The sequence below is a fragment of the Medicago sativa genome, chromosome 3, assembly GCF_051527215.1.
Source record: "Medicago sativa cultivar Bolivia chromosome 3, Bolivia_mono, whole genome shotgun sequence".
NCBI lineage: Eukaryota > Viridiplantae > Streptophyta > Magnoliopsida > Fabales > Fabaceae > Medicago > Medicago sativa.
In genome coordinates this window covers 101,208,787-101,229,123 of record NC_140751.1, presented here as the reverse complement: position 1 = coordinate 101,229,123, position 20,337 = coordinate 101,208,787, and the positions used below count along the sequence as shown (strand labels likewise).

Below are 20,337 nucleotides of genomic sequence, written 5' to 3'. Positions count from 1 at the left end.
AAGATGGGAGGATTTCATCTTAGTTTTGTCCTGAAATGGGTAATCTTAAGCAGAGCCTTGGTTTCATGTTTTGGCTAATTTTGGTGTGACACTTCATTGTATGACTTGATGTTGGGTTTTTCAAATTGCTTCCAAAAAAAAATGATGGTTCATTGTATATTATCTTCGGAGAGCATGTGCAAGTAATCTGAGTATTAGGTGGCTATTTTTCAAATCAAGTCTACTCTCACGTGACTTGCTAGAGTACCACTTCTATGAACAGTTTACCACACTAATTCGGACGTATGGTGGATTGTTTTTCATTTTCTCTATGTGGTATTATGTCTATGTCTATTATATCAATATCAATATTATATCAATATATCAATTAACAATTCCACTTTATATTTTTGGGGTCCGTTTGTTGCTGAGCTCCACAACTGAACTTTTTATAACTTACCCATACATACGTGTATCTTTGCCTTTATAAGTAGCTACTTTCTCCTTTCTTCATAAGTCATTTAGAAGTTAGTTTGTTCCAAGTCTTTGACGAAGCAATGCAGCGCCCTCTGAATGCGATATCGAGTCTTAGGCCACCAAGGATGGATTGGACCATTAAGGTTAGAGTTGTTAAGCTTTGGAACAACGTGAGTGAGGTCATACCTGGAAGGATCAACTCAACTGAAATGGTGTTGCTTGATGAGGATGTGAGTGTTTTATGTAGTTTTGTAGCGTTTTATCTTATAACATGTTGTGTGTGGTTTATGTTTTTGTTGTGTCTTAGTTTTTTATGGTAGATAACTTGCTGATTTCTCATGTGGTTATGTTTGCATGGTTTGTAGGGTAACAGGATCCAAGCAACTGTTTCACCAAGATGTGTGATTCAGTTCAAAGATGTTTTGCATGAAAATGGAGTCTATGTCATCCATTACTTCCATTTATTTCCCAATACAGGGCTTTGCATGCTTACCAGGCATGCTTACAGGATTGCTGTTCATACAAAGACAAAGTTTTATGTCGATGATAGCTATGTGATTCATCGTTATGGTTTGGCTGTGTCGACGGCAATGGAGATCAGGAGGCGTGTTTTTGGAAATCGTCATTTGGTTGGTTAGTGTCTTTAACGTTTTTTTTTTCCAACCATTTTTGTTTGTTATTTAAGTTGCACTCTTTTTTATCCTTCAATCCATTTTTTCAGATGTCATGGGACTTTTAACTGGTCTGTACTATGACTATGTTGTTGATTCAGCTGGTAATCTTGCTACTGTTGTGAGATTGGAGTTAGCTGACCTCAGGTATGTTGCCTAACTTGAAGGTTTCGTTTGGTGGGTCATTTGCTTTTAGGTTTTATTTATTTTGTTGGTGTTGTGTGTTTTGAAGTGGAAGGATTGAGTGTGCACTCACTGGAAGCTATGTTGCTATGTTCAAGGATCTTTTGAAGGACTGTGGAGAGGGTTTACCAGTTGTTGTGGTTCAGTTTGTTCAGTCTGGAAGGGAAGAAGGTTTGTGGAGTGGTTGTCTGTTCCTTTGTTTAAATTAATATTTTGGTTAAATCATTCTGAAGTTCATAATCCATCTCTCTGTTTTTTAGGGATTGTTTTGGTCAAGTCTCTTGAAAAGGTCACAAGGTTGTTGTTTGAACCGGCTATTCCTGACATTCTTAGGTTCAAACAAAGGTTGTTTTTAAAAAAAAATCGTTGGTTATGGTGTTTGATTTCTTTGTTTGTTTTTGTCCGTTGCAGTAATTTGAGTTTATTTTGTTATGCATGTGTTTTTTTTTTTTAGGTTTCTGTTGTCTGTTAGAAGGGGTCATTTTGGCAATGTTTACGGTGCATCATCTGTGATTGCTCCATGTCCCACTCAGTTTAACTTGATTCTTCCAAGGAAATCAGTATCTGAGTTGGTTGACACTGTTGAGGATGGTTTGTTCGTTATTTATGCTAAGATTGTCAGTTGTTATCAGTTCCATAGGATTTGGTATCCTATGTGTGATTGCGGGAAGTTGATGAGTGTATCTGATGGTTTGTATCTCTGTGCCCCATGCAACAGAACTACTTTCAATGTATCTGTGAGGTAGAGCCTTTTATTTGATTACCTGTTTGTTTGTGGTGTTGGGGATGTGTGTTTCCTATGGGAATTAATGTATGAGTCTGGTGCAGGCTGAGTATTGTTGTTGATGATGGGAATGGCACTGCTAGGTTCCAGCTGTATGATTACGTGCTCGATGGAATTCCATCTCTGCATTTCAAAACAATGGTTGGTTTTTGTTCCATGATTAGGATGGTATACATGTTGTGTGTGATTTTTGGATGCTGTTGTTGTTTTTATTCCATTATGTTGTCTTCATTGGTGGATTTTTATTGATTTTGCCATGGTTTGCAGGGCTTGAGGTATGTTATGAGTGAGGGTGGGATGGCAGAAATGAAGGACAAATATTTCTTATTTATTGTGAAGAAGATACCTCGGTCTGAGTGTTCGGGGAGGGAAAGGTTCGAGGTTGTTCGCGTCACAAATAATGAGGAAACCATTAGGAGCTACCATGCCATTGGCAACAACTACACTCCACTCAAGGTGTGTTGTCCATTGTTTGATTTCTTCTTTTTTTTGAATTTTGCTTATGCCTCGATGAGGAGTGTTTGTTTTTTTGAGGTATATGTCATGTTTTATGAGTGTTAAGCAGGATTGCGTGTGTGAAAATCTTCCATTTTTGTTTCTCATTTTTTTTAGCTTTTTGTGCTATGTGAATTGGCAATATACCAAGTAAAATTTTAGGTGCTGTTTTGTTTCTTTAGCCATGTTTACGGATTTTTTGTTGTATTTTGCTGTGTGGTTTTGGTCCTCATCCTTTCATATAAAGTTTAAAGAGACTTCCATGCTTTTTTTTGGTGATCAATGTCTCAATTGTCATGAGCCGTAGGTGTTTGTTTTGGTTGTTTTTCAGCTAACAGTTTAGTTGTTTTTTTTCAGTGTATATTCAAGCCTCCATTCGTCCGGCTCGCACCTTCTGTTGGGGATGGTGGATCGGTTTCAACTGCTCTGTCTCTTGCTGGTGGCTGTGATGCGGTTAATCATTCTGATGGGGCATCAAGTTCTCGTGGTCATTTGTCAGGTGTTCGTCGCAACGATGATATGCCAATGGACTTGGGGGATCCTGCGCTGGCACTCTCTCTTGGGTCACTTTTTCAGAAATCTGTTGACAAGGCCAAGTAGTGGAATATCTCATGGGTTGTGTGTCTTAGGTTTCGAAAGTATTTGTCATATATATTAGCCTACCTTTTGGTATTAGCCTACCTCTTGGTTTGTCGTACTAAGGTGTCGAAGGATTGCTATTTGTGCAATGTATTATTAGATCATGCTATCGTGCTTCATGTGTGCTGTGTTTGTTTTGCATTTTGTGACTGTGATGTATGAATTTGCATCACAGGTGGCTTCTATCATGTAATTTGTATTTGGTTTGTGTGCAAACCTGACTGCCTAAAGCTTGAATGCATATGGCTTTTGCTTTATTATGAGCATGGTGCGCCACTGCTGTTTATGTAGTCAAAACATGGTTGATACAATTATGCCTTAAGATCTTTTATTGCTTTTGTTTGTGGACTTCGATTGAGATATATTGGGTGCAGAACTTGTGATATATTGGGTGCTTTTGTCTGTGTTTATGTATGCGTGGGACTGTTTGATCATTTAAACAGGACCCCATAGCTATGGTTTTCTCTTAACATATAGAAAACCATTTAAACAGGACCCCAAATAGTTTTGGTTTTCTCATATGTAGTCCACTTTGTGATAACACTTAAACTGATAAAGCAATATCTATTTTTTTTTGTTGAAGAAAACATGCATATAAGATTGAACCAATGATCACCGGTCTGCAATTATTCTAATGTGTGTGGGAAAGAATAGAGAAACTATATTCCACCAGTGATTAAAACATGTGTAGTCTTAGCATGATAATTACACTGTAGCTAATGAAAAGAGGGCAATCCTCTTCTTTAATTGAGTTGTATGAAGAGACTCCCTCATTCATCATAACAATTCCCATAAAATATTCATCCACATTCCACATACACCCACTATCACGAGGGCTTAATGATGTAATAAAAATCTCAAATTCAATCCAATAATGGTGATCAAATAATTGAGACTAACAATAGATATACATTTCAATATTTAGACATCTCCTTATTCTAAGTATCAGGCAAAATTAAGCCGGCTATACTAATGTAAAAATTAAAATAACCAAACACTTAGATGACATGGTCACTTTCTTATTTGGAAGTGTACATCTTGATGGCATATTATTCCACGTTCTGGATGGATAGCTACTAGATAGAGATTTTTAATAAAAGAGAGGTAGTAGTGTAAATGAGGGTGCAAATAGTAGTGTCTAAAAGTTTAGTCTATTTCGTATACAATCAATTACGAACAATATTGACTTTTTCATAGGCTTTGTGTCCAACCTTTTTTTTTGAGTCGTGTCGAGGGTTCGAACCCCGGACCTTGCATGTATTATGCATTGTCTTTATCAACTAAGTTAAGTTCACGGGGACTGTGTTAAACTTTTCTAAATAGCTATTGTCAATTTTTATTTTCGTTGTTATTGTTTTATATTTATATACATTTGATGTAAGAAAAAATTATTGTCAATTTTTTTAACATATTGGTTAAGTTTAGGATTAAATGCATGACTGGAAACACTCTTCTTTTTTGGTAAAAATTTGCAACAAAAAATAATTTTGTTTTATAGTGACTAAACCTAAAATGTTATGATTTACTGGACTACAATTATATTTTATCTTTGAATTTAAAATGTTTATTTAAAAAAAATTATTTTTCTTTGAATTTGGCCCCCGCAAAATATTTATGCTAGCTTCGCCGCTAATCAAGGATCATCCAGAACTTACCTAACGACGCATGTGGTTAATTGGTCTAATTTAATTGTGTATGTTATATTTACTAAGATTGTGTAAATTTGTTTTGAGGGAAATAAATTGCATTTTACCATTTATATTTCTTCTTCTGACGAGATGTTTCCCATTTGAATTTTTCAGTGCATCACCCCTTGATTTCATATATTCCTTGACTTTGTCGTTGTTTATTATTTTATTTTATTTTTACCAGTGGTTTGCTCCAATGGGATGTATGGTTTGCCATGCTATGAACCTTTTTTTTAGGAAGTTTTGTCTCTTTTGATGGGTTCAACTCTCCTTTGTCTGCTTGGAAAATCTAACTTTCTGACTAAATCTTCTTAATATGTACTTTGTCAGGAATGTTCTTTGACTTATATGGAATTCTTCCATGTATGTCCAAAGAAGTACATATTGGCTTTTTAGTCTATTTTGGATTTTTACTTTCAAACAAATTTGTTTTTTCTGCTCTATTGGTAATATTAAATATTAATTAATAATGTTCAATTGAATTTGTCTGTTTGCGCTTGGTGGTAGAGGCATTGTCTTCAATTTATTTTAGTATATATATGGTGGTGTGTTAAGCCTATTTTCATTGCAGGAGTGTGGTACCTTGAAAGAAAAAATGCTCTGTTTTCATACATCATAATTCATACATCATAATAGCACACCAATACTAATACTAATATAGAGATCGTCAACAGCCATGGTTAACAATGTTCATGCCAATCGATCTGCCGTGGCTGCACAAAGGCGTCTAGAGAGGAGAGAAAAGCTTAGGGCAAGAAGACAGAGGATGTCGGCTGCCTCCTCTGTTTATAGAGTTAGGCGTGGCTGTGAGTTGGATGCTGGTTATTGTTGCTATCGTTTTGTCTTCAATCTGTTTGTTATGACCACTCATTGTTTATAGGTTTTATGCTGTTATTTTGCAGTGAGGCTTGCTGGAGGAGGTCGTATGAATCGTTTGAGGATTGACCGGCGATCACTCCAGAATTCAATTCCAAGTAGGTGTTAGTATTGATCAAATGTCCTCTGTATACTCTTAGTGCAGTGTGCAGCCTAACTTTAAGTTATAACTCATTGAAACGTGATATATTGTTGAAAAATATGTATATAAAAAATTTGCGTGATAATAAAAATATATGTATATAATTATTCAAAAGAAAAAATATATGTATGTAAAAAATATGCGTGATAACGTGGTATGTTTTTTATATACATATTCTCATATGACATTATTTTTCATAAGTTAGACTTTCTAAGCGAGTTAATTTTGTTAGTTTTACTCGGCGTGTGATACGCCTGCCCCCATTAATAGAGACAACTTAGGTGATAATAGCATAGAGGAGATGTCTTATGAAAATGCAATTTATATATGAGAATGGTGAGAATGCTCATTAACCTTTGGATTAAAAATATATGGATGACATTAAAGAAGACTACATATCGTGCCGCATATAGACTATACTCCAAAGCAACCACCCGAAAATAGCGATAGTTTTTTAGTGGTGTCCATTGAAGGAAAAAATGTGAAATTATACCATTGATTGGTTTTCTATTAGAGGTTGGGACTAATTTCATATCCATGCACGTATATAATAATTATGAAAATTATTTTTATATAATAATTTCATATCCATTCTTGTGGGTTCCAGTTCCATTGTTAGTTTCAATTATTTTTATATTTTTATTTACGTAGGTTCTTCTACGGCTCCCAACAATGATGCACCTATCTCTCATCCTGGTGACAATGATGAATCTGATTTATTGGGTTTATTTCGAAGCAGCGAAGAGCAGGGTAATCAATGTTTTGGCATGCATGTGTTTTTTTTTTGTGGTCATTTTACCTTTACATTTTGAGAATTTTAACTAAATTTACATTTTTTAGAATATTTGGATATTGGCGAAATGAGCACAATCTGTCAAAAATGTGGTGCGAAGGTGTGGTATGGCGAAAGGACTGAGAAACATTTTGCTGCAGTCTTGCCCAAAGTTTCGCTATGTTGTATGAAGGGGAAAATTAGTTTGTCATACATGCTTGAGCCTCCTCCATTGATTAGAAATTTGTTTCTTGGGTTTGATCCACGCAGTGCACATTTCCTCTCAAACATTAGATCATACAACAACATGTTTTCCTTTACTTCCATGGGCGGGAGGGTTGAAACTCAACGGAATAATGGACGTGGTCCCCCACAGTTTGTGATATCTGGTCAAAATTACCACAGGATTGGAAGTTTGCTCCCAGGCGATGGACATAAGCCTAAGTTTTGTCAACTCTACATATATGATACCGAGAATGAATTAGTGAATCGTATGTCACATTTCAGGTAAAATAAATTAAAAAAAAAAACATGCGTTAGTGTTGTCCTGCCAATTGATTGTTACCCTTACATTTTTTTGCTCTCTTGTGCAGTGACAGACCTCAAGGGACTGATCTTGATCCATCGCTGGTGAGAGGTTTAATGAGTTTGTTCGATGAGCACAATGAGTTAGTGAAAAGCTTTAGGATGGTGCGTGATTTCCGTTTGGCAAATGAGGATGTGCCTGTTAGGTTGCGTTTATTTCGAAATAGGATGGTTGATTCTCGCACATATAATGTGCCCGAGATTTCCGAAGTTGCTGCTTTGGTTATTGGAGACTTTGATGATTCTGGCGAAGGTCGGGACATTGTTGTGAAGGAGAGGGATGGTTATTTGCAGCGTATACATGAGACACATCCGAACTACCTTCCTCTCCAGTATCCGTTGTTGTTTCCGTTTGGTGAAAAGCAATATGAAGAACACATTGAGTTGACTGAGTTGACGACCAGTGGTTCTGTAAAAAAACGTGTTCGTGTTTCTGTTCGAGAGTTTGTTGCTTTTCGGTTGCAAGAACGAGACCTTGAGGACTCGATTGTTCTACGGAGTAGGCGCCTCTTCCAACAATTTGTTGTTGATTTGTACTCCATGATTGAGAACCAGAGGCTATCGTTTATTAGAAAGAATCAGGCTAATATACGATCAAGCTTTCTTAAGGGCGTTGAAGAGGCAGTTAGTCGTGGTGACTACGATGGGTCTTCCATTGGTTCAAGGGTAGTGTTGCCGGCGTCATTCACCGGTGGAAAGAGATACATGTTTAATAATTGTCAGGATGCGATGGCTATTTGTAAAAAATATGGGTATCCGGACCTTTTTCTCACTTTCACCTGTAATCCTAAGTGGGTTGAGATTCAACGTCATCTTGCAAGGACCGGTAATTATGCTCCATATCGACCAGATATATGTTGCAGGGTTTTCCATGTGAAGCTGGAGGAGATGATGGCTGATTTTAAAAAAGGTCACTTTTTTGGACGAGTTATAGCAAGTAAGTTGTTTTAGTTTGTTTGTCTCATACTGGGTTTTACCTTATAATTTTTTTTTTATTTTATGGATTGATGATATATGTTTATATTTGTATTTTTGTGGTGAAATGTAATGGGTTGATATTGTCTTCCTAGGTCTCTACACCATAGAGTTTCAAAAGCGTGGTTTACCGCATGCTCATATATTATTGTGGCTTGATCCAAAGGATAAACTTAACACTCCTGATTCCATAAATTCTGTGATTTGTGCTGAGTTGCCTGATGAAAAGCTTTACCCTAAATTGTATGCGGCTGTTACGAGTTTCATGATTCATGGTCCATGTGGATTTGCTAGACCTAATTCTCCTTGCATGAAAGATCGTCGTTGTTCCAAATTTTATCCAAAGAAATTTGTCGCTAGGACTTCTTTCGATGAGAGTGGGTATCCCATCTACCGGCGTCGAGATCTTGGAGTGACAGTTATGAAGAATGATATCCAGTTGGATAATCGTAGTGTTGTCCCGTATAATCCTAAGTTGATTATGAAGTATCAGGCTCACATAAATATTGAGTATTGTAACAGGTCAAATTGCATCAAGTATTTGTTTAAGTATATCACCAAAGGGGTTGACAGGGTAACAGCTTCTCTTCATACTGGTGATGAAGACTGTGTTGATGAAATCCAGCAGTATTACGATTGCCGTTATCTATCTCCCTGTGAATCCATATGGAGGATTTTTAAGTTTGATATTCACAACAGATGGCCCTCAGTGCAGCGTCTGACATTTCATTTGTGTGGTGGTCAACGAGTTGTTTTCAAAGAAAACTCTGACTTAGGTGGTGTGTTGGCTAGGAATGAGAAGAAAAATACAATGTTTCTGGCATGGATGGAAGCCAATAAGAGGTATACTTTGGGGAGAGATCTGACGTACACCAAGTTTCCTACTATGTTTGTCTATGATTCTGATGATCGTGTTTGGAATCCACGTAAGAAGGGTCAGTCCGTAGGAAGATTGACGTTTGTACCTCACAGCACTCGGGAGTTGTATTACATGAGGTTATTGTTGAATGTCCAGGTCGGTTGTACCAGTTTTGAAGACATACGAACTGTTGATGGACATGTTTTTGATACTTACCGCGAGGCTTGCGGTGCCTTAGGTTTGTTGGCTGATGATCGAGAATTTATTGATGCTCTTGCTGAGTTGGCATTGATGTGTTCCGGCTCATATGTTCGGAAAACATTTGCAAATTTGTTGTTGTGTTTTTCACTCAGTGATCCGCTAAATGTTTGGGAGCAGACGTGGGAAATATTGGCAGATGGCATATTGTATGATAGAAGAAGGTTGTTAAACTCTCATGGTAAGTGCTCCTTATAGTAAGGAGTATTATATTTTATTGGATATGAATGCATGTATGCTATATTATGCTTAATTTGTTTTTATTGATTTTTTTGGTAGATTTGACTATTTCATCCGATGATTTGAAGCAATTGTGTTTGATTGAGATTGATAAAATTCTTCGGTCGAATGGGAAGTCCCTTGAAGATTTTGAATGCATGCCCCAGCTTGATAACCCTATTGTCCAACCATACGATAATATTCTATTGGCCAATGAATTGTCGTATGACTCTGTTGAAATGTTGTCAAAACACGATGAGTTGTTCAGTTCTTTGAACAGAGAGCAGATGTTTGCTTACCAAGAAATTTTAAGCGCGGTTTATGGTCGCAGGGGCCAGATGTTTTTTGTTGATGGGTTTGGTGGTACGGGAAAGACATTTCTTTGGAATGCCCTTTCATTTAGGTTGCGCTTTGAGGGGAAGATTGTGTTGAATGTTGCTTCGAGTGGGATTGCATCTTTGCTCCTTCCTGGTGGGAGGACTGCGCACTCCCAGTTTGCGATACCTTTGATTTTGGTTGAAGAATCTTCTTGCAAGATTGATAAGGATAGTAAGAAGGCAGAGTTATTGGCTATGGCGAGTTTGATCATATGGGATGAGGCTCCAATGATAAATAGGTTAGCTTTTGAGGCTTTTGATCGTACTTTGCGAGATATAATGACCAGTGTTGACGATGGTGCCTATGTTCTTCCGTTTGGTGGGAAGACCATAGTCTTTGGTGGAGATTTTCGTCAAATACTTCCCGTCGTCCCCAAAGGAGGTCGTGCTGATATTGTTCATGCTACCATCAATTCGTCTCCGTTGTGGCAGTGGTGCAAGGTGTTGAAGTTGACGAAGAATATGCGCTTGCAGTTCACTTCGGATGGTTGTGGAGACGAGTCTTTGAGGGAATTTGCTAAGTGGACTCTCGATATTGGTGACGGTAAGCTAGGAGAAGTGCAAGATGGGGAGGCGTTGGTTGAAATTCCAGCTGATCTTCTGGTTGATAGTTCTGGTGATCACCTTGGTGATATTGTCAGGGCAACCTACCCTGACATACTCGAGGGAATGAAGGACCCAACTTTTTTTCAAAATCGTGCAATTTTGGCCCCTACGCTTGAAATTGTTGAAAGGGTCAATAATTATGTGATGGATCTTATGCCTGGAGAGGAGAGAGAGTACTTGAGTTGTGATACTGTTTGCAAATGCGATGAAGACGTTGGGATTGATCGTCGATGGATAACAACTGAGTTTTTAAATGACATCAAATGTTCTGGAATGCCAAATCATAAGCTACATTTGAAGGTGGGTGTTCCGGTGATGTTGCTTAGAAACGTTGATGTATCTTCTGGACTTTGCAATGGTACTAGGTTGACAATTGCTTCCTTAGGGAAGAATATTATTTCTGCCAATGTTGTTAGCGGGTCGCACTGTGGTGAGGTGGTTTATATAACCAGGATGAATTTGGTGCCTTCTGATGCAAATGTGTCAATTACTTTTCAAAGGCGTCAATTTCCACTATGTTTGTGTTTTGCAATGACCATTAACAAAAGCCAGGGGCAAACGTTGTCGAATGTTGGTTTATACCTGCCAAGGCCAGTTTTCACACATGGTCAATTGTATGTTGCCGTGTCTCGTGTGAAGACTAGGAAAGGGTTGAAGATATTGGTCACTGATGATCATGGCCAACCATCGAATCGAACCATGAATGTTGTTTACCATGAAGTGTTTCAAAAGATTTAGTACCGGTTGGTTAAATGTTTGCAAGGGTTTGTGATTGGATGTTGTTAATTTTGTGTTTTTTTTTTCTTTTTTTTTTTTTTAATGTTTGCTCATCTACGAATAAGGTGGTCTGTAAGTGCTGATGAATGCATTGAAGTGTCTTTATTATTGTTTAAATGTGCCGTTTGAATTTGTAATTGTGATTTGTAGTACTCATCTTTGCATAATGTGACTCTATGTAATATGTGTATGTGACTGCATGTAAAATGTAGAATTGTACGAAAGACCTTTATGCGTCTTATTATCATATTTTGTGGTTTTTGTTGCCAGTACTGTTTTAATATTAACAGTCTATTCGTTTTTTATAGTGCAGTGAATGAATTTGATGAAAAACAAGGTTTTAATGTTGTGTGAACTGCACTATTTGCATTCTTTAATTTTGTCTTTTCTTCTATGGTGTATTTTCACGATTTTTTAATAGGGCAAGGTAATAGGACCATTTTTTATTGATGGAGCAAGCAATTGAAACAAACAAAAAAAGAAATCTACTCTTTTTTTAGCAAGTTTCGCTCCTACCCGGTCAAACTGACCAAAATACCCCTGTTTGTTTGTTAATTGACGCAAGTGTATAAAAAAATATGACTTAGTTTTTACACATGCATGACTTAAGTCAAGCTGCGTGAGTTAACTGATGATGCGTTATTATTATACTCCAATGCATTTCCTGCAAAAAAAAAGCAATCCAAGTACAAAGTTGGTGACAAGGATCCTTGAAAAAACATGCGTCATAGCGTAAAGAAAAGGTTGGTGACAAGGATCCTGCAAAAAAACATTACCGAAGGATCCTTATAAAAACATTATTTAAGGATAAGAGCATGATTAAAAAAAATGGGTGAACTTTTGTCACATATGTGCATGTGCATTACATTTACACTCTCTTGATGGTAGTACCATCACGTCTGTGTGGTGCTTTGGATAGGACTTTAGGAAATTTTGTGTGGCACATCATCATGTCCTTATCTTTAAATCTATCTATATATAAAGAATCTGTATGCCAGCAAAATTCCAAAGTTACCCTTCATCCGTTGTGTGACATTTCACCGAACTCAATGTTTGAGTTGTCTATTCGATTCTTATTTTTTATACACTATTCTATTATGTATGACTTGATTGAATTTACCCGTGGTACACTAAATATCGGTGACTTTGGATTCTCAACTTTAACAGTGATTTCAAAACTTATTATCCTAATTATTTGTGCAATGTGTTGGCGTACGTAACTTGATTGTGATTAACCGTATAAAACTAGCCTTTAGCATCTGAGAATTCATAATTTAGCAATATCTTCATTTGTTATTATCTTTCGAGAGCAATATTAGGAGATGTAGAATACGAGTATGCATAAAGCTTATTTTATTCTTATGGATTGGCGGTTGGCATCAGTTGGAATTCGGTATCAATGTTGGAGATTGATTAACTGTTAAAAAAATCATGCTGTATAGTTTTCATCGTGATTAGCATGAATCCTTGGTAAAAGACGTCGTTTGAGATATTACAATGTAGAGTGAAACATCCGTAACATTTTTAATGCTTTTGACTGCACTATTTTATTATGTTGTTGCGAGCATTGTTCCAATGAGTTTCCTAACTACTATGTTCATCTTCCGGTTTTTGGTGTTGTCGAATGTGAGGTACTGATGTGGATTCTCCTCCCTGAGTTCTAAAATTGGTATTTCTTCGAAGTGTTGCCTTCGATGGACATTTTTAATGATTGTTAAGCTTCGTAATAGATATGAATATTATCACTAAACTCTTCCGTAAAGCGCTTTGAAAAACAAGATAATGGATTAGATCCATAAAAAAAAAAGGATTAGTAACGCAGGACAAAAAGAGATGCAATAATGTTTTTCATGACAAGCCATTAACGAGTAAGAATCTTCATTGTCATGCAAGACATGACTGTGATCCTTATCACCATACGAAGGATAGTGGAAAGGGTTCCATAATATCGATTTTTTAATCGTTTGCAGTTTTTTGTTGTTTTTTATTTTTATGATCATTTGTTGAATGTCGCACAGATTAAAGGCGAGTTGATTGAAAGGGGGAAAATCTGATTTTCTCATACTCATTTTCACGCAAATTAAAGGCGAGTTTGTCATTTTTATGAACTTTTGTTAAAGTTCGCACAAAATAGGGAGAAAAAAATCTAATTTTCTCAAATTCATTTCTGGACTATAAATATTATGAAACAACAATTGAAACAAGACGACATAAGGTTCTAATTAAACACCACTTGTGACAATATTTCATTACAATTAGAAGGTTTAATCTAGAGGTTATTGGACATAGATTGGATGCATATGCTTGGGACAACTTGCTGGCTTCAACTTGATCTCCTGGACTTATGATTTTGCGTGAGGCATAAAAACTAAAACCAGCATTCCAATTTGAAGCAAACAAACTATTTTTAGGCACAAACATGAAAAAATCACCTTATGTAGTTGCTGGAGTCAGAGGGAGCAGGCACCATCTTACTTCGTGTCTACATCGAAACAAATAGTAACAATCCATGCCATGACTAGCAGTGGTAAAATGCAGACCATGACAATTGTTACGCTATCTACACGAATTTCTTCGATGCTGATGATGTTAACCAGGAAGAAAATAATTATAAACAAAGTAATACAAATTAGAAAAAACTTTCCCATTCTTTTTTAGTGTGAATGAAGTATTTGTGAATGGAATGAAGATTGTGTGGAGAGGATGGCGTTTTTTATAGACTGCATTGTGCACAGTACATGCTATTGTTCTGTTGCTTCACATGGTGGTGTTATTGTTTGATGACTGTTCGTGTTATTATGCTATGGTCCTTGGTCAAATTTGCAGCAACTATAGGTGTGCTTTTGCCAGGCTTTTTTTCCAGCTTTGGCTTCTTTTTGCTTTCCTTGCTGTTGGCCACTAGGAGGTTATGTAGTGGGGAAAATTTCCAATTTATGTGTTAAATTTGTATGGTTCCATTGGCATAGTATTCCCAAATATGTGGTGGAAAATTCTTGGTGGTTTTGTTCCGCTGTTTGTATTTGTGTAGGGCCCGTGTGATGCAATAGCCTTTCGTTGGTCGTAATATTTAATTTTTGATCATGATCAAATTTTTGTGTCTCGGTGTTCTGCACATCGTTCAGTGTGTGGCGTGTCATTCGTATGACTCACGATGTCCACTTTGAAACATACTGGTGTGGGTGCGTGTGACGTTTGTTTTATGGTAACCGTTGTGAGCGCAAGGTATGCTGTTGATGCCCTGATGTGCATTGTTGATATCTATCTTATTTCGTCCCAGTAATATTTTGTGGTTCGTAGCTGTCGGTAATGCCACCCGTGCGGAGCGCGGGTTACACACTAGTAACAGAACACATAAGGAGAGTGTGTGTGGGACCGGTCGTTTCGCGTTGCATTCCATTCAATTCAAAGCACCCACGAGTTAATCTGATCATGCTTTTTCTTATTTTTCCCATTAAGAATTGGACTGACTTTTTGAGCATTTTGAGATGGCTTAAATATGTTATTCGTCCCTGCAAATAGGGGTCGCTTAAAATTTCGTCCCTGCAATCGCTAATCCTTTTTTTTTGCCCCTGCAAAGTTTAATCAGTTAAAAATTCGTCCCTTGACCAAGTTAATGACTGCCACGTCATCAAATTAACAAAATGGCATGGGAATTGACGAAAATACCCCTGGCTTATTTTTTTTTGTTTTTTTTCCTTCAAAAAAAAATTCAGTTTTTTCCCAAATTTTTTTTGCGATTTTTTCCCCGAAAATTTTTCAGTTTTAATTTTAACAGTTTTTTTCCGAATTTTTTTTTTTTACTTTTAATTATTTTTTCAGATTTTTTTAATATAAAAAAGAATTTTCAAAATTTTGAAAAAAAAATTTTTTTGAAGGAAAAAAAATTAGCCCAGGGGTATTTTCGTCAATTCCCATGCCATTATGGTAATTTTGATGACGTGGCAGTCATTAACTTGGTCAAGGGACGAATTTTTAACTGATTAAACTTTGCAGGGGCAAAAAAAAGGATTAGCATTACAGAGACGAAATTTTAAGCGACCCCTATTTGCAGGGACGAATAACATATTTAAGCCATTTTGAGATATTAGGAGCAGAAGAAGATCATGTTTGCCTCCTAGTTTAAAAAGTCATTTTATCATTTTACAATTCCATTTTAATTACTCATCATAAAGAAAACAATGTAAATTATAATTTTACTATTATTATTATTATTATTATTATTATTATTATTATGGATTAAATTATGAAAGATAAATAATTAACAAAAATCCCCTTAAGCATATGGACATTGCATAATTTATGCAGGAGCCGGGGTTTGAACCCCGAACACCCCACTTCTCCACATTTAATTGTGTGAGCTCTAGCCACTAGGCTACTAGATAAAAAATAATAATTAACAAAATAGTAAAATACTACTCCCTTTGTTTCACAATACTTGTCCATTTTGGAGAATAATTTTGTTTCACTTTACTTGTCATTTTCAAGTTTCAATGCAACATTAATTATTGATTTATCAATAATACTCTTACCTATTTATTGTAGAGAGAAAAATAATAGAATAAAATAATAAATGAGTAAGGACATTATAAAAAAAACACAAAAAATTTCATAAAAAATGACAATATTTATTTGATTCCTGTCTGTAATTTTTTGAAAATGGAAGTATTGTGAAAAAGATGAGGGAGTACTAAGTAATAGAAGCTCACGGACAAGACAAATGAGAGGATGCTTCCTTTTTCTTTATCTTTTCCGTTACCTTTCTTTTCACGTGAGTGAGTGTGTTTAACATTTAACTCTCTCTTTCTCTTTCTCTTTCTGTTTCTCTCTCTAACTCAGAGTCTGTTACTACTACTACTACTTTATTTTCACAAAAGAACCTGATTCTCTGAACGCAAGAAGGCACAACATTGCTTTCTTCTCTTCTCTTTTATCTTTTCCTTTTTGTTTTGTTTTCTTCTTTACATAAACACCGCATAACACACAGTTTCATTCTCATTGCTGTTTTTCAGTCAGAACTCAGAACCTTGCTTTTCATTTTCATTTCTCCTCTTAATCAATCATTAATAAAATATCATCAATCCAGAAAGAGAAAACAAAAAATAGAAAACTGTAGAATTGGAATGGATGAGACGAAGAACGTGATTATTATCAAATCAAATGGATAAAACTGTGATGAAGAAGAAGAAGAACACAAAACGACACATTAACAAAAAACAACAACAATCTGGTATTTTATTCTAACCCCCTCTTTCCCTTGTCGCTTTCTTCTTCTATGTCTCTCTGTCTCTCTTGCTTCTTCTCATTCAGTTCTTCTCTTTTTGATAAATAATAGGTTCGAAAAAATCAAAGAAAGAGAAGGTGAGGAGCTTAAGTGCTGTAGCTCAAGCATTATCAATGGGTTGCAATCTCTCCGATTCTCCTAAATACAACAAATTCAACCTTACCAAAAAGGTTTTTTGTTTTTTACCAAAAATATTTTCACTTTTTTTCCCTCTTCATCTTCAAAAATACTAGTGACTACTAACAGTTATTGATTATTTCATTTTGTAGGTTTTCAATGAATGCAATGCCGTTGATCATTCCTCTGTTCCTCGTAAAATACGTTCAGGTACCATTTTTCAGATTCAACTCGCTTTTATGTTTTTTTTTGTTCCATAATAATAATAATTTTTTTAAATTATGAAAAAAAAAGGTGCGATTTTTATTTATTTTATTAATTTTTTTAATTGATAATATCAGCAATGAAGAAACGGGGTCGCGAATCCGTTTTAACTGATTCAGAAAAGTTGAACCATAAATTTCAAAGAATAGAATCTCCTCAAAAAGATAGCATAAAGAAATCCAAAGTGAGAATTACTAAACCTCTTTATTATGATTTAAATTTTTAAACTTTATCCTTTTTCTTTTTTTAAATTTCATGTAATTTTGCTTTTGTAGAAACAAGTTGTACTTGGGCCCATAACAAAAGATGAGCAAGAGGTTGCAGAGACTCTCTATGCTTTGGCTGGAATGTTTCCAACCAATGGTGGTTCCAATGCTGAGAATGAAGTAGACCACGAGTCCTTACCGAAGAATTTGGTTTCACAGGAACAAGAGGAGAGTACTAATGGTATTGGTTTATCTCTCTATCACATTGGTTTCATTAATTATTAATTAATACTACTACTACTACTAATAATAATTACTGTTTTATGAATTTCTGATTATATTTTTATTTGATGTGTTTTAGCCTCAAAAGCTGTTGAAGATACTAATCTTATTCCTGAAAGTTCGTCTATGGGAGCAGCAAAAATTAGTTCAAGTGAAACCATTGGTATTGATCAGAATGATTTAACTGGGAGTGCAGATAATTTGGTGGCAACTCAAAGCACCGCTCCAAAAGTAAATCTGCAGGGTGTGCCTATGATGATTAAGAGTGAAAATGGTTGCAAAGTGGAAGTGCATGACTCTGAACTGTCTCTTGAAATGGGGTGTGTAGTTTTTCAGTTGCATTGTGTGAAATCTCTATTTTCAAATTCTTTTTCATATATATTTATTGTGTTTTGTCATCATATTGCAGATTAAATGTGTCCACGGAATCGCACATTTCACATATTGGGGGAAAAGTAGATGTGGAATATGAGACGGTAGTTGTTTAGTCTTTTACAGTTTGCTTTTAGAACTCCTGTTTTTACAAGCTAGCGCTAGTATGACCGGTGTCTTATTTATCAACTTACGTTTCAGGTCGGAGGCATTGATTGTAAGCAAGAACAAGATATAATCAAGTATCAAAGAGAAAACGGTATGCGAGGACAGAATTTTGCTCGTTGGTTGTTACAAGCAGTGGTTTTTCTTACTTGGATGATGACTAAAGTATTTCATCATTTGGCTAATACCTAGACATCTTTGGTTGTTTTAACAGAAGGTCTAACATTATTGCCAGGCTCGACACAGAGTGCATCTGCTGCGACTAATGCTTCTTGTTTGCAGTAAATTTCTTTTCCTTAACTTCATTTTGACCTTGTTATGTAGCCTAATTTCCTCCACCCCCTTCATTTCTGCTTATCCAAATTTGATGGATTTTTTTTCTTAAGGTCTTCTGCTGCCTCTAAAGCTCCACATTGGCTGAATGCTGCTATTTGCAACTCCAAACACGATTTGATAGAAAGTTGTTCTTCAGGTGGAAAGGTAAGAAACTAAAAATTCATGCTTAGTGTTGTTGTTTTGCATGACTAAGAAGTTTTTCATCATAGTTGATGCACTCCACTCAAATGCCTATGTTTGATGACGATGCAGATTTCCGAACCTGTTGTTCATAAAAAGCCATGGAAGAGTTGTGCAGCTCATGTTCACATTAGTCAGCTCATCCGGAGTTTAGAAGTTCCAAAAAAACCTGGTGCCAAAGAACCCGAGCGTTATGAACGTCACCAAACCAGAGTACACCAAGGATCAAAATGTGGAGTTCTAATCAAAGCACAAAACTCGAATGGGACGAGAAATGGAAATAGTTTTGATCGTGGAACAGTTCATTCTGCTAGTTTGGACATTTTCCCTGAAACTAAAAATGGTATTCTTCAGCAGCAGTGCCATTATCTTGACATATCTCTCTCTAAGGATCCTCCGATGCCTGCAAAATGTGATCCTCAAAAGCAAGTAAGCTTATGAATGCTTTTGGTAATGATGTCTCCCCTTGTCCCCTCTTCCTCATGCTCTGATAATTATATTTCATATTCTGTAGAATTTCAACTTCTTGTCCTTGTCCTTGTCGGCTGGAGGTAACGGGTTAAAGGTTGAAGACTGTTTTACTAAAGGTGGAAGTAGGAGGTTAGAACAGTTCTCAAAATCGCAAGTGCCTTATTTTCGGTCTATACAACAGCAGAATGGGCTCATTCCAATACCTACAACTCCACCAAATCAGTATACCTCAACTTCTTACATTGATCAGCTTCCTGCTGCAGGACCACAGGTTTTAATCTTTCTCACTATAGACTCCTATGATGTTATATTAATGAACTACAAATTTTAGGTGCCATCTTTTACAAAGACAGCTTATAGTGATTTATATTATTGTTCAAACATGAATGTGGCAGGTAAAGTTTATTGTTTAGAATAACCTGCCCCACCAAGAAAAAGGGACAATGTGCAGTTCATATAAATAACTATTGTAGCTCCTAATTTGTTATTGTAATGATAATGAGTTTTGTAACTTTGTTCCCTCATGCTTTAATTGAATGCAGGTTCGGTTGCAGCAACCTCATTATTATGGTACACCACTATGTGGAACTAATTATAGTTCGGCAATTTCATACAAACAGCAGTACCAAAACTTTTGGGCGGCGCAACTAGTAGCACAAGGTAGGTCTGGTGTAAATAGCAATGTTATGAGGATCCAATATCCTAATTGGCGAAGTGGAAGACATGAAACTTGTGCAGTGAATCCGGGGGGTGCCCAAGTCATGCTTCCTCACCATTCCCTTGCATCGCTAGAATCACTTGGTTCCAAGATAACTTCAACCTCTGAGCAACATCCCTTTACACTCGCCTCATCAATTCCAATATCTAGGATGAATGGGGTAGAAGAAAGTAGAGGTAGGTTCCATGGTAGCTGTGCCTCATCGTTGCAATTGTTGTGTGATGAGCGTATCTGAAATTGAACGCGTAAGTTCAGTTTCTGTTTGGAAAGGCATGGAAAGATATTTCATAGAGGAAAAATAAATGCTGGTGGATAAATCTGAAAACTTCCAAAATATTAAATTAAAAGAAAAAGACAATTACCTTATGAATTTTTATGTTTTGGACTCGTAGATACTCCGGTTATTGTTTACTTTTGGAGTGTAATCTTTATACTAACAATTTAGAGTTTTTAGAAATAGCCTATTCTAAAATCCTCTCCTCTAAAGATGTCCACATCATCATAATCCTACTTGGCATTTGTTCCAAAAATTTCTCTTAATTTTTAATACAAGCTTAATAATTATAATTATTATTAAAAACCG

General features: G+C 36.1%; 3 protein-coding genes across 3 annotated transcripts; all 3 read left to right on the top strand.

The window, feature by feature from the left end:
• Positions 1-536: 536 nt before the first annotated feature.
• Positions 537-2,056, top strand: LOC146942977 (uncharacterized). Its single transcript, XM_085750073.1, has 6 exons — positions 537-686; positions 822-1,089; positions 1,178-1,274; positions 1,360-1,481; positions 1,571-1,655; positions 1,765-2,056. The coding sequence occupies exons 1-6, from the start codon at positions 537-539 to the stop codon at positions 2,054-2,056; spliced, it is 1,014 nt and encodes a 337-aa protein (XP_085606199.1).
• A 3,448-nt stretch (positions 2,057-5,504) lies between these two features.
• Positions 5,505-11,371, top strand: LOC146942976 (uncharacterized). The gene is made up of 7 exons (XM_085757081.1): positions 5,505-5,722; positions 5,819-5,890; positions 6,586-6,684; positions 6,775-7,213; positions 7,300-8,228; positions 8,362-9,564; positions 9,663-11,371. Exons 1-7 carry the CDS (start codon positions 5,593-5,595, stop codon positions 11,321-11,323), a joined length of 4,533 nt encoding a protein of 1,510 aa, XP_085613207.1. The 5' UTR covers positions 5,505-5,592; the 3' UTR covers positions 11,324-11,371.
• Positions 11,372-16,356: 4,985 nt separating this feature from the next.
• LOC146942975 (uncharacterized) lies at positions 16,357-20,124 on the top strand. The gene is made up of 13 exons (XM_085757076.1): positions 16,357-16,589; positions 16,695-16,813; positions 16,913-16,970; positions 17,102-17,208; positions 17,300-17,471; positions 17,592-17,832; positions 17,922-17,988; positions 18,086-18,143; positions 18,264-18,330; positions 18,436-18,529; positions 18,638-18,994; positions 19,080-19,307; positions 19,579-20,124. Exons 1-13 carry the CDS (start codon positions 16,520-16,522, stop codon positions 19,987-19,989), a joined length of 2,049 nt encoding a protein of 682 aa, XP_085613202.1. The 5' UTR covers positions 16,357-16,519; the 3' UTR covers positions 19,990-20,124.
• The last annotated feature ends 213 nt before the right edge of the window (positions 20,125-20,337 follow it).

Excerpts from the sequence above, each read along its gene's own strand:
- LOC146942975 (XM_085757076.1), top strand. The coding sequence starts at position 16,520 with ATGGATAAAACTGTGATGAAGAAGAAGAAGAACACAAAACGACACATT. Across the intron at positions 16,590-16,694 it reads CAAAAAACAACAACAATCTG|GTTCGAAAAAATCAAAGAAA; the intron begins GTATTTTATTCT and ends GATAAATAATAG. Across the intron at positions 16,814-16,912 it reads AATTCAACCTTACCAAAAAG|GTTTTCAATGAATGCAATGC; the intron begins GTTTTTTGTTTT and ends TTCATTTTGTAG.
- LOC146942977 (XM_085750073.1), top strand. The coding sequence starts at position 537 with ATGCAGCGCCCTCTGAATGCGATATCGAGTCTTAGGCCACCAAGGATG. Across the intron at positions 687-821 it reads TGGTGTTGCTTGATGAGGAT|GGTAACAGGATCCAAGCAAC; the intron begins GTGAGTGTTTTA and ends CATGGTTTGTAG. Across the intron at positions 1,275-1,359 it reads TTGGAGTTAGCTGACCTCAG|TGGAAGGATTGAGTGTGCAC; the intron begins GTATGTTGCCTA and ends TGTGTTTTGAAG.
- LOC146942976 (XM_085757081.1), top strand. The coding sequence starts at position 5,593 with ATGGTTAACAATGTTCATGCCAATCGATCTGCCGTGGCTGCACAAAGG. Across the intron at positions 7,214-7,299 it reads AATCGTATGTCACATTTCAG|TGACAGACCTCAAGGGACTG; the intron begins GTAAAATAAATT and ends TCTCTTGTGCAG. Across the intron at positions 9,565-9,662 it reads AAGGTTGTTAAACTCTCATG|ATTTGACTATTTCATCCGAT; the intron begins GTAAGTGCTCCT and ends TTTTTTTGGTAG.